General features: G+C 42.6%; 1 protein-coding gene across 1 annotated transcript; it reads right to left on the bottom strand.

The window, feature by feature from the left end:
* Positions 1-323: 323 nt before the first annotated feature.
* Positions 324-11,157, bottom strand: LOC145718572 (tuftelin-like). Its single transcript, XM_081810075.1, has 5 exons — positions 10,623-11,157; positions 10,125-10,226; positions 5,398-5,484; positions 4,759-4,848; positions 324-3,034 (listed from the first exon to the last, which is right to left on the bottom strand). Exons 3-5 carry the CDS (start codon positions 5,452-5,454, stop codon positions 2,771-2,773), a joined length of 411 nt encoding a protein of 136 aa, XP_081666201.1. The 5' UTR covers positions 5,455-5,484; positions 10,125-10,226; positions 10,623-11,157; the 3' UTR covers positions 324-2,770.
* Positions 11,158-12,470: the final 1,313 nt, after the last annotated feature.

Genomic DNA, 12,470 nt, shown 5'->3' with positions numbered 1-12,470 from the left:
CATAAGAATAAAAAAAAAAAAAGAAGTTATCCAGTCAACTGCCCTAGATCTGTACCTAAGCGGCTGAGCAGGTGAGAATGATTTAAAGGGCTCCTGGAGGGGGTACCTGGGTGGCTCAGTCGTTAAGCATCTGCCTTCGCCTCAGGTCATGATCCCAGAGTTCTGGGATCGAGCCCCGCATCAGGCTCCCTGCTCCGCGGGAAGCCTGCTTCTCCCTCTCCCACTCCCCCTGCTCGTGTTCCCTCCCTGGCTGTGTCTCTCTTTGTCAAATAAATAAATAAAATCTTTAAAAAAATAAATAAATAAAAATAAAGGGCTCCTGGAGCATAACTACTACGTGCTTATTTCAAATGTTCTTATAAGACTATTTAATGACATGGAAAATTTTCATGGTATAATATGAAGAGAAAAAAGGTAGTTATAAAACTTTGCATGTAGGGGGGCACCTGGGTAGCTCAGTCGTTAAGCGTCTGCCTTCGGCTCAGGTCATGATCCCAGCGTCCTGGGATCGAGCCCCGCATCGGGCTCCCTGCTCGGCGGGAAGCCTGCTTCTCCCTCTCCCACTCCCCCTGCTTGTGTTCCCTCTCTCTGTCAAATAAATAAAAAATCTTTAAAAAAAAAAAAAAAAAAACTTTGCTTGTAGGAGTTAGAAACACATTAGATTTAAGCACAGCAATGTGGATAGATCCTAAGAACATGGTGTTGGTTAAAAAGGAAAACGAGAAATATAGCACAAATCCATTAGGAAAATTGAAAACAAAGGCATATCTAAATCATACATTGAATATATTAGAATGTATACCTTTTGGCTGGGGAGGGGAGAGGCCAAAAAAAAGAAAAAAGTGAAAGGCCTTTATGAGACCAGAGATGATAATATGCCCTGAATGGATGGGTAGATCTGATTTAGCCAGGCACTCAAGGGCCAGAAATAACAATCCAAAAAAACAAAAAACAAACAAAACCAAAAAATCCACCCAAGCAAAAAAAAACAGAAAGAAATGCTATATGCAGTATAATCTCAATAGTGTAATACATACTTGCATTTCAAACTGTGGTTTTTTTCTGGGTAGATTTGAATGACATTTTTTCTTCTTTCACGTTTCTGTGTTTCTGAATTTCCTAAATTTTCTATGATAAGCATATCTTATTACATAATCACAAAAAATGTAATAACAGAGGCCTTTTTTTTTTTTATATAAGTATAGCCATGTTTATTTGTCAATCATACCTCAATAAAGCTGGGGCAAAATTTTTTTTCAAAAAAGATAGCCATGGGCGCCTGGGAGGCTCAGTTGGTTAAGCGACTGCCTTCGGCTCAGGTCATGATCCTGGAGTCCCGGGATCGAGTCCCGCATCGGGCTCCCTGCTCAGCGGGGAGTCTGCTTCTCCCTCTGACCCTCCTCCCTCTCATGCTGTCTCTCATTCTCTCTCTCTCTCAAATAAATAAATAAAATCTTTAAAAAAAAAAAAAAGATAGCCATGATGAGCATTGGGTGGGGATACATAGGATTATTGAATCCATTGTACACCCGAAACCAACACTGTATGTTAACTATACTGGAATTTTAAAAAATAAATAAATAAACAAGGACAGCCATGGAAAGAAATACTACTACGTCATTATTCAAAAGAATGAGGTAGATCTACATGTACTAACATAGAAAGAAGGCTATAAATTTAATAAATTGATAGAAGGCTATCAGTTTAAAAAAACTGAAGAGTAAGCAAGGAGTAATGTATTTATCATGACCCTGCATCTGTGCAAAGTATGTGTATGTTATACACACGTTATTTATACATGTATCTATGGTGTGTATGTATATATTACCATATATACAAACATACATGCATGTGGTATTTAGATATGGTGGTCTGTGTATAGAAAAATAAACTAGCAGGGTGCCTGGCTGGCTCAGTCAGAAGAGCATGAGACTCTCGATCTCTGGGTCGTCAGTTTGAGCCCCATGTTGGGTGTAGAGATTACTTAAAAAAAATAAAAACAAAATCTTTTTTTTTTTTAAGATTTTATTTATTTGTCAGAAAGAGAGAGAGAGAGAGCACAAGCAGAGGGAGTGGCAGGCAGAGGGAGAAGCAGGCTCCCCACTGAGCAAGAAGCCCCAGGACCCTGGGATCATGACCTGAGCCAAAGGCAGACGCTTAACGACTGAGCCACTCAGGCGCCCCTAAATAAAATCTTTAAAAAAAAAAGAAAAGAAAATATGCTAGAACGTTGGTACTCAGCTTTGGCTAGACAGTAGAATCACCTGAAGAGATATTTTTTCTTTTTTCTAAGATTTTATTTTTAAGTAATCTCCACACCCAACGTGGGACTCAGACTCACAACCCCAAGATCAAAAGTTGCATGCTTAGAGTGCCTGGGTGGCTCCATCAGTTAAGCGTTCAATTCTTGATTTCGGCTCAAGTCATGATCTCAGGGTCGTGAGATCAAGCCCCAAGTTGGGCTCCAAGCTGAGTGTGGAGCCTGCTTAAGATTCTCTCTCCCTCTCCCTCTCTCCACTGCCCCCTCAATAAATAAATTAATTAATTAAAACAAAACAAAACAAAAGTTGCATGCTCTACCCACTGAGCCAGCCAGGCTCCCCCTGAAGAGCTTTTTAAAGCCCGATGCCCAGTCCACATCTCAGACCAATTAAATTACAATCTCTGGGGGCTGGCACCAGGCTTGTCTCCTTAAAGCTCCCAGGGCCATTCCAACCAGCAGTGAAGGCCAAGAGCACTGCTCTAAAAGGAACCACCCACTTCAATCTGTTCACAGTGGATCCTTTAAAGGAGTGGAACTGGGGAAGGAGAATCTCCGGTTTGTATGTTTCTCCGTTGTTTGAATTTTTACAGCAAATGTTACTCTTATATTTAGTGAGAGAGAAAGAGCGATAACAAGGGGATAGAGGAGGAGGATATCCTGCCTCCTGGCTATGAAGTAGTTACCACGGTTTTCCCTGTTACCTACCTCAAGTGGGCTGCTATATGGGGTCGTGGAGCTTGGATTTAATCCATTGGGCTTTTCTAACACCACCTGTTCAAAGAAAAATAAAACTGGTAGTCAAAACAGCCCATAAAACCAACTTTGAAACATTAATCTCCTAAGATCTCAAATCTTAGATAGAATAAAAGAAAGAGGTGGAGAAGATAGAGAAAAAAGAGGAAGGGGAAGTGAAGGAGGAAGACGAAGAAGAAAAGGAAGGAAGGCAAGTAGGAAGGCAGGTAGGCAGGCAGGAAGGGAAAAAAGACTTTGAGTGCTCTGTGGAAAATGGAGGAGAGGGAGTGGAGAAACGTGTGTGGCCTTGAAAGGGAATACTGTAGCCTTGCAGGGAGGATGCAGGGATCCTCAGGCTAAAACCTTTCAGCAGACAGGAAAACATGCAGGCTGACTCCTGGAAGCCCAGGGGATACAAGCAGCTGCCTGCCACCAACAAAGAGCTCCCATTGCCCCTCGGGGATCCTGACAAGGTTTGACGAAGCATAAAGCGAAAGGTGAAGCGGCCTTTGCTGCAATCCTTTCCAACCCAAAGCCTGATTATTCATCATATGACTGCTGGTCTGTGCAAGCAAGGGCCCCGGACTTTTGGGCCAGTCTCTGAGCACATCAGGCTCTTCAGTCACCCGACAAAGCACCTCCCAGCAGCCAGATGTGAGCTCGGGCAGTGAAAGTCCTATTTCAGTCACAGCAAAGAGAGTTAGGGGGAATGGCCACACAAGCTTCAGGCACGCTCACGCCAGAGAGGAGCCCTGCCGCCTCTAGGTGCCAGGTCACGGTTTCCCTCAGGAGAATGAGGGCAGGGGCTACTGGAGGAAGACTACCCCCTCCCGAACCAAATGCAAATGAAGGAGCTATAACTCAGCCTCTAAAGGAGGATGAGGGTGAAATGGAAGAGACAGGTCTCTTCTCCTGAGGTCAGTTCTAGCCTCCAATTTTTTTTTATTTTTTATTTTTTAGATTTTATTTATTTCGACAGAGAGAGACACAGCGAGAGAGGGAACACAAGCAGGGGGAGTGGAAGAGGGAGAAGCAGGCCTCCCGCGGAGCAGGGAGCCCGATGCGGGGCTCGATCCCAGGACCCTGAGCTGAAGGCAGACGCCTAACAACTGAGCCACCCAGGCGCCCCTAGCCTCCAATTTTAGAAAAGCTGAATAGCAAGATCCCAGGGTTATCCATCCATCTCAAGAAGACCTCGCCTCTAGGTTCAATACGACATTTACTGATGATCTTCTGCATCCTTGACCCTGTGCTGAGTGTGGGGATACAGAGATGGGGTGGGGGTGAACCCTAACCTCGAGGAGCTTCTTGTGCCAGGGCAGAGACCGCTACATACACAAATAACAGACAAGGACCAAGACCTCCAATTCACACCACAGCGTCACCCCAATTTAGTATGATGGACTTATGAGAAGTTTCCATTTATAGGTAATTGTCTGCTTTATAAGACACTGTGTTGCAAAAAGACTGATCACAGAATCCTCACAGAAAAGAGGTTTTGCCAATAACTTCATGGTAGTTTTATTTACATGAATTCCATTTTTACACAGTGTTTTCGGAACAGGTATACTTCTCTATAGGCTGATATGTGTAAACGCAAGCGCCCACCTGCTGGAGAGCACTACTAAAGTCGTGAGCACTCTGAGAAGCCAATATTGCCTGTATTTGCGCCGTTCCCGGAGAATCGCAATGCCGAATCTCCCACCGCGTGATGCAAATGGGACTACCCGGCACAACCTCTTCCATTGACCATTTCCTATTACCTGTATCTCCTGTCCATGGAGACAATCTCCTGGATCTCTGTCAAGCTTGCTACTTATGTCCTCCCGGAGCTTCTGCAGGCAGTTCCGGGCCTGGGAGGGGAGGGCAAGAAGCCTTAGCTTTGGGAAAAAGGCAAGAGAGTATACCACCTCACCCAGCTTTGTGCCCATCCCCAACCCATACTCCTAGGAGCCAGGTACTGTCCTTAGCACTGGCTGGGGGAAGGAGGGACCCCAGGCAAGTCCCTCCTACACAAACAGGAAACCCTGCCCTGCCGGAGCTAATATTCTTGTTGCAGAAACACACAACGCAAAAGGCAAACATGTGGAACATGTATTATGTTATTACATGACGACGAGTGCCAAGGAGCCAACAGGAGCTGGGGGAGGGTCAGGAAAAGCTGGGGAAAAGAGACTGGCAGTTTTAGAGACGATGGCCAGGGTACAGTGCTGGGCCCATGGTAATCAATAAATATGTGTTGATGAATGGATCGGCTGATTATTGGAAGGGTCGGAAATGATACTTGACTCAAGGGGCCTGGTGGCACTTTGGGTATAAAGGGAGCACATGGGAGAGAACCAGACCCTACAAAGAAGGGAGCCAAAAAAATGGGAAGTTCCCTCAGAGGGAGGGGTGCCCACCTCCTGGATGTACTGCACCTCACTCTTCAGCTGCTTGATATTCTTCTCATGGATCATCTTATCTCCAGACCTCCCCTTCAAGTATACCTGTAATCAGGAAAATGGTACTGTTCAGTTACGGAACCTCCTGGTCAGTTAATGCCCCCCAGGCAGGCTCATACACTGCTGCTGGGAGGGTCGATTGTTACCGCCTTTCTGGGGGCCAATTCGACGATTCAAATCCGAAGGCTTAGAACTATACTTACTCCTTGACCTATCAAATCTACTTCTGGAAATTTATCCTAAGGAAGTAAATTTAGCCAAACTGACATAAACACTCACATACATATGTAAATTTATGCAAAGGAAGTTGTAAAAAGGGATTTACACATTTTTCTCTATACATGCTTCAATCTTTTACAATTAAGAAAATATTTATTACCTGTATTATAGAACACATACACAATTTAGTAACATATGTTCAACAAAATATTGTTTACGAATGCAAAAATGGAAATAGGCATAATGTCCCACAATGGGGGTTACTTATATCGTGGTGTGTCTGTAATAGCAAACTATGCAGCCATCAGAATACCAGACGTTTACATTTATGGACACAGAAGATGTTATAAACCAACATTAAAGCATTAAAGTGTGGGGGGGGGGCAAGCAAATTGTAGAACAGAATATATATAATACAATCTAACTTTTGAAAAAATACACATATATAGGAAAATGTCTGAGAGGATACACAATAAAGTAGTAACAACAATGATTACATCAATAGAATTATGGGGTAGTTTTGCTTTCTTTAAGGGCCATGCAATGACTTTAAATAAGAAAAAGAAATTAATTAAAGGCATTCAGATTGAAAAGAAAGAGGAAATACTACCTCCATTTGCAGATGAAGTGATCATTTATATAGAATACCCTAAGGAATCCACTACAAAACTCTTAGAGGCTGTAGCAAGGTTGTAGGATTTAAGATCAATATACAAAAGGGGCGCCTGGGTGGCTCAGTCGTTAAGGTCTGCCTTCGGCTCACGTCATGATCCCGGGGTCCTGGGATCGAGCCCCACATCTGGCTCCCTGTTCAGCGGGAAGCCTGCTTCTCCCTCTCCCACTCCCCCTGCTTGTGTTCCCTCTCTCGCTGTGTCTCTCTCTCTGTCAAATAAATAAATAAAATCTTAAAAAAAAAGATCAATATACAAAAAATAACTGTATTTCTATACAGTAGCAAGGAACAATCAGAAATGGAATTTAAAAATAATTCTATTGGGGCGCCTGGGTGGCTCAGTTGGTTAAGTGACTGCCTTCGGCTCAGGTCATGATCCTGGAGTCCCAGGATCGAGTCCCGCATCGGGCTCCCTGCTCAGCAGGGGGTCTGCTTCTCTCTCTGACCCTCCTCTCTCTCATGCTCTCTCTCTGTCTCTCTCAATAAAATAAAATAAAAAATCTTTAAAAAAAAAAAATAATTCTATTTACAATAGCAACGAAAAGAAAAAATACTATGTGGATGGAGCTAGAGTATATTATGCTAAGTGAAATAAGTCAGTCAGAGAAAGACAAATACCATATGATTTCACTCATACGTGGAATTTAAGAAACAAAACAGATGAACATACAGGAAGAGAAGGAAAAATAAGATAAAAACAGGGAAACAAACCAAAGAGACTCTTAACTCTAGGAAACAAACTGAGGGCTGCTGGAGGGGGGGATGGGGTAACTGGGTGATGGGCATTAAGGAGGGCAGTTGATGTAATGAGCACTGGGTGTTATATGCAACTGAAGAATCACCAAATCCTACCCCTGAAACTAATAATACACTGTATGTTAACTAAACTGAATTTAAATAAAAATTTTAAAAAGAAAACATACTTAGAAATAAATTTAACAAAGTTCAAGACTTGTATTTTGAAAATTAGAGAATATTGTTCAAAAAAATAAAAGAAGGCCTAAAAAAATGAACAAACATCCCATTTTTGTGGATTGGAAAACTTAATATTGTTAAGATGGTAATACTCCCCAAATTGATCTACAGTTTCAATATAATTCCTATCGAAATCCAAGCTGGCTTCTTTGCAGAAACTGACCGACTGATCCTAAAATTCATATGGAAATATAAAGGACTCTGAATAGCTAAAACAATCCTGAAAAATAACAAAATTACAAATATTAATAAATATTAACAAAATTAACAAAGCTACAGTAATCAAGGCAGTGTGGAACTGGCATAAGGAGAAGACCCATAAATCAATGGAATACAACTGAGAGTCCAGAAACAATAATAATACAATAAAAATACACTAAACTGATTTTTGACAGGACGCCAAGACAATTCAATGGGGAAAGAACAGTCTTTCCAACAAATGATGCTGGTTTAAGTGAAAGAAACCAGACACAAAGGCCACATGTTCTAGGATTCCATTTACATGAGATGTCTAGAAGAAGCAAATCCACAGAGACAGAGAATAGATTGGTGATTGCCAGGAGCAGGAAAAGAGTGACTGAAAATGTTCTGGAATTAATAGTGGTGATGACTGCACAATCTGTAAACATACTAAAACCCTGAATAAATAAATGGATATCCACATGGAAAAGAATGATACTGGACCTCTTCCTTATACCATACACAAAAATTAACCCAAAATGGGTCATAGACCTATTCATAAGAGCTAAAACCATAATTCTTTGAAGAAAACACAGGAATAAATCTTTGTGACCTTGGGTTAGGCAAAACCTTCTTAGATAGGACACCAAAAACACAATAAAAGAAAAAATATATATAAGTTGGATTACATCAAATTAAAAACTTTTGTTTCAAAGGACATCAGTAAGAAAGTGAAAAACAAAACAAAACACAGAGCGGGAAAATTTCTTTCTTAATATTTCCAAGTCAGGGTGGGAGGATGGGTTAGCCTGGTGATGGGTATTAAAGAGGGCACGTTCTGCATGGAGTACTGGGTATTATACACAAACAGTGAATCATGGAACACTACATCAAAAACTAATGATGTAATGTACGGTGATTAACATAAAATAATAATATTTTTTTAAAAGTTACAAAAAAAATTTTTCCAAGTCATATATATCATAAGGGTCTAGTCAGTATCCAGAATATATAAGGAACCCTTACATCTCGAAAATTAAAACACAATTGACTTAACAAAAATGACAATGTTTTATTTATAATATTCATATGCCAAACTCTTTTTGGCAAATTTAATTAATTATCATTAAAAGTCTTTTGGACTATTCACTGCTATTTAAAAATGCAAATATAGCGAGGGTAACACCATGGAGAAAGTGCAGCCACATTCATTACTTGTACCTACACATAAACTCTTTAAACACAACTGAATTTTTAAATGGGCAAAGGATTTGAATAAATATTTCTCCAAAGAAGATACACAAATAGGCAATAAGCATATGAAAGCATGTCATCAGGGAAATGCAAATGAAAACCACAAGATATGGCTTCACATGCAATAGGAAGGCTTATAATCAAAAAGACAGATAATAACAAGTGTTGGTAAGGATATAAAGAAACTGGAACCCTCCTACACTGCTGGTGAGAATATAAAATAGAACAAATGTTTTGAGAAAAACTCTGGTAGTTCCTCAAAAGATTAAATATAGAGTTACCAAATGACCTAGGAATTCCACTCCTAGGTAGATACAAAGAAAACTGAAAACATATGTTCACACAAAAACCTGCACTTGAATATTCATAGTAGCTTAATAGCCAGACAGTGGAAATAACCCAAATGTTCATCAACTGATGAGTGGGTAACAAAATGTGATATATCCATTCAAGGGAATGTTATTTAACCATTAAAAGGATTAAGTACTGATATATGTTACAACATGGCTGGATCTTGAAACTATTATGCTAAGTGAAAGAAGCCAGACACAAAGTCCACATGTTCTAGGATTCCATTTACGTGAGATGTCTAGAAGAGGCAAACCCACAGAGACAGAGAGTAGATTGGTGATTGCCAGGAGCAGGAAAAGAGTAACTGAAAATATTCTGGAATTAATAGTGGTGATGATTGCCACAATCTGTGAACATACTCAAAACCTGAATTGTACACTTTAACTGAATCGATTGTATGGTATGTGAATTATGTCTCAAAGAGCTGTTTTTAAAAAAGAATTAACAGGGGCGCCTGGGTGGCTCAGTTGGTTAAGCGACTGCCTTCGGCTCAGGTCATGATCCTGGAGTCCCGGGATCGAGTCCCACATCGGACTCCCTGCTGAGCAGGGAGTCTGCTTCTCCCTCTGATCCTCCCCCCTCTCATGCTCTCTCTCTCTGTCTCATTCTCTCTCTCAAATAAATAAATAAAATCTTTAAAAAATAAAAAATAAAATAAATAAATAAATAAATAGAAATTAAAAAGAATTAACAAAAACTGTTCCATTAAAAAAAAATAGTAAGTTCCCTAACCACACCTCCCACCTGTCTCCACAACCTCCAGCAGCTAAATATGGATAGTGGGATAGGCACCTAGAAAGGTCATTCCATCCATCCTCATGCCTACGGCTGAGTTGCACCAAAGTCACTACACACGGACTATGGTCTCCTGGTGTTAATTATCTTTCCAGGAAAATACCCGGGAACTAGCATTGAGTCTGGTTCCTCCTAGTCAAACCACAGTCAAACCCCGTGGCAAAGTCTGCTGCTCCCTCTCACATGCCTGTCAGGAGAAAGAGGGGAGAGAGAAAGAGTGGAGGTGAACAAAGCTCACCTTAATGATCTCCTCATGGCCATCACTGGACTCCACCAGTTCTGAGGCCAGGGAATGACTGGCTGAGCGGCCAGACACCACAGCATAGGTCTTCCTGCCCGCCTGCCAGAGAGGGAGAGAGAGAGAAATGGCTCAGAAATCATGACAAGCCCAGAACTTCTGCCCCTTGACCAATGCAGAAGACCTGCTCCTCAGAAGATGTAAAGGGTTAGTCTGATTGTCCCCGCCAAAAATTCATTTCAGAACCTCTACCAGAAGCCACCCAGCAGCAACACCGGACGGGGGAAATTAGCAGAAATTGCAGTTAGTTTTACTTTTAGTGGGGTCTCCCCATCCCCCAAAGCAGCGCACAATGCAGAGGTCAGGTGGTGTGTCTGAAAGGAGGTGATCCTGAGCTGCAGCAGAGATGGTTCCAGGCAGCACTGGCTTGGGAAGTCAGCAGCAAGGAAGGAGAACTGGCTGAGGGGGGAGGTCTCGCCCCACCAGAAACCTCGATACCTTCTGGGCTAAGTGTTCAAGTTCATCTCCTGTCAGTTCACTTTGTAGAGCCAGCCTGAGAATGTCCACGCTACCCTAATAATGACAATGACAGCAAAATAACCCCTTACCTTTACGGTCCACGACTGGGACTTTGCCAGTCCTGTGGAGGGGGCCTTATTATCACCACTTAACAGACAGCAAAGGTGAGGTCTGGAGAGGTGACGTTAGCCCGCCTAAGATCAGTCACTCCTGGGTGGGAGGATGTCTCTGGGGCCTCTGACAGTGCTCTGTATACCACACCAGAGACTACACAGCATGCTGCTCCATGAAGCTCCAGAGGGGCTAGCTACCCTGGTCCTCAGATTACAGCACATTGCACGCATTCCCGTTTCCCCAGCCTTGAAGGAGGCATCCCCAATCCAGGGTTCCTGCACCTGACAGCCAACCAGGAAGCTACAGACGCACTTCCAAGACTAGGATAGCCTCCTTCTTGAACCAAACTATAGGGCAGTAGTTGAATCCAAACCACCCCGTTTTTTTAAGATTTACTTATTTAGGGGCGCCTGGGTGGCTCAGTCGTTAAGCATCTGCCTTCGGCTCAGGTCATGATCCCAGGGTCCTGGGATCGAGCCCCGCATCGGGCTCCCCGCTCAGCGGGAGGCCTGCTCCTCCCTCTCCCACTCCCCCCTGCTTGTGTTCCCTCTCTCGCTGTCAATCTCTCTGTCAAATAAATAAATAAATAAAATCTTTAAAAAAAAAAAAGAGGGAAATCATATGGTAAATGGAAAAATTAGGTGCTGAAGATCTGGGGAGATAACAACATTGAGAGAGGGTCACCAAGGCAGAGAGGACCCAACCCTGCCATAACCTGTGTTATGTGTAGAGTTGGATGAGAGATTTAGCCACACTGGGCCTCTGGCTTGCACCAGAAAAACAAGGAGTTGGACTAAGTATCTCTAAGGTTCCTTCCAGCTTTGATACAATGAGAGCATGAAAAGGGAGTATATGCTTCCCCCAGGCAATGATGGGAAGATGGGGGCTGAGCTACCCAAGGTTAAAAGGGATCTTGAGGTCCAGGAGTATAAATGCCATCTTACCCTTAAAGGGTTTTAAGGAACCCTCCTAACATTCCAAATGTCTGGTGGAAGGAAAGGAGGAAGAAAGAATGTGCCTAACTGAGGGAGCTGGGAGAAGCTTCTCTGGGCAGGGAATAGTCCTTCCTATTCAAGGAAGAAAACTTGGGACAGAAGAAATCAGTCTCTGTGGTCAGATACTTAACTCTCAGTGTTCTCCTTATAAAATGGCAACACTACCCTCTAACACTACTAGGGTTTTTTTGTTGAAAATTAACTGAAAGTGTATGGAGGTTGTTCTCTGCCACCTAAGAGAGAGGTACTCAAATATTAGCCTCCTCCTACTTCTTGAAATGAACCCAAATTTGGGACAGATGGAAGACACTCCCACATGGCCCTTCAACCTTCCCAATCCTAGCAATGTAGCTGCTTTTACAAAAATACTTAATTCCTACCAAATACAAGTTAGGTCCTTAGTGGGGGCATTTCAGGCCCTCCGGAGCCTGGGTCAACTCACTTCTTCTGTTACTGCTTCTCAAAGCCCCTGGCCCAGTACATCTCACCTCAGTGACTTGGCTTTCACCATTTGTCTTAAATGTCCTTTCTTCCCATTTTCACATGGGGCATCTACCAGGCCCTCCAGAATTCACACTGAAATCCACATCTTGCATGACTCTTCCCTACATCCAGTGGGAACACCCCTCCAGCTCCCTCAGCATCACAGGGCCTCCTGTGGCACCTGCCTCTCAGTTATTTATGTTCCATGAGGAATTGCCCCTTCTGTTAACTCCTT

Source organism: Leptonychotes weddellii, unplaced genomic scaffold (genome assembly GCF_054177405.1).
Source record: "Leptonychotes weddellii isolate Sample4059 unplaced genomic scaffold, ASM5417740v2 HiC_scaffold_1786, whole genome shotgun sequence".
Classification (NCBI taxonomy): Eukaryota; Metazoa; Chordata; class Mammalia; order Carnivora; family Phocidae; genus Leptonychotes; species Leptonychotes weddellii.
This window is presented reverse-complemented; position numbering and strand designations above follow the sequence as displayed.

Bases quoted from the DNA above. Each gene is read 5' to 3' on its own strand.
- LOC145718572 (XM_081810075.1), bottom strand. From the start codon at position 5,454: ATGATCCATGAGAAGAATATCAAGCAGCTGAAGAGTGAGGTGCAGTAC. The intron at 4,849-5,397 runs GTGGGCACCCCT...CTCCCCTCCCAG, and splicing joins AGGTGCAGTACATCCAGGAG to GCCCGGAACTGCCTGCAGAA. The intron at 3,035-4,758 runs GTAATAGGAAAT...TTCTTTGAACAG, and splicing joins TCCATGGACAGGAGATACAG to GTGGTGTTAGAAAAGCCCAA.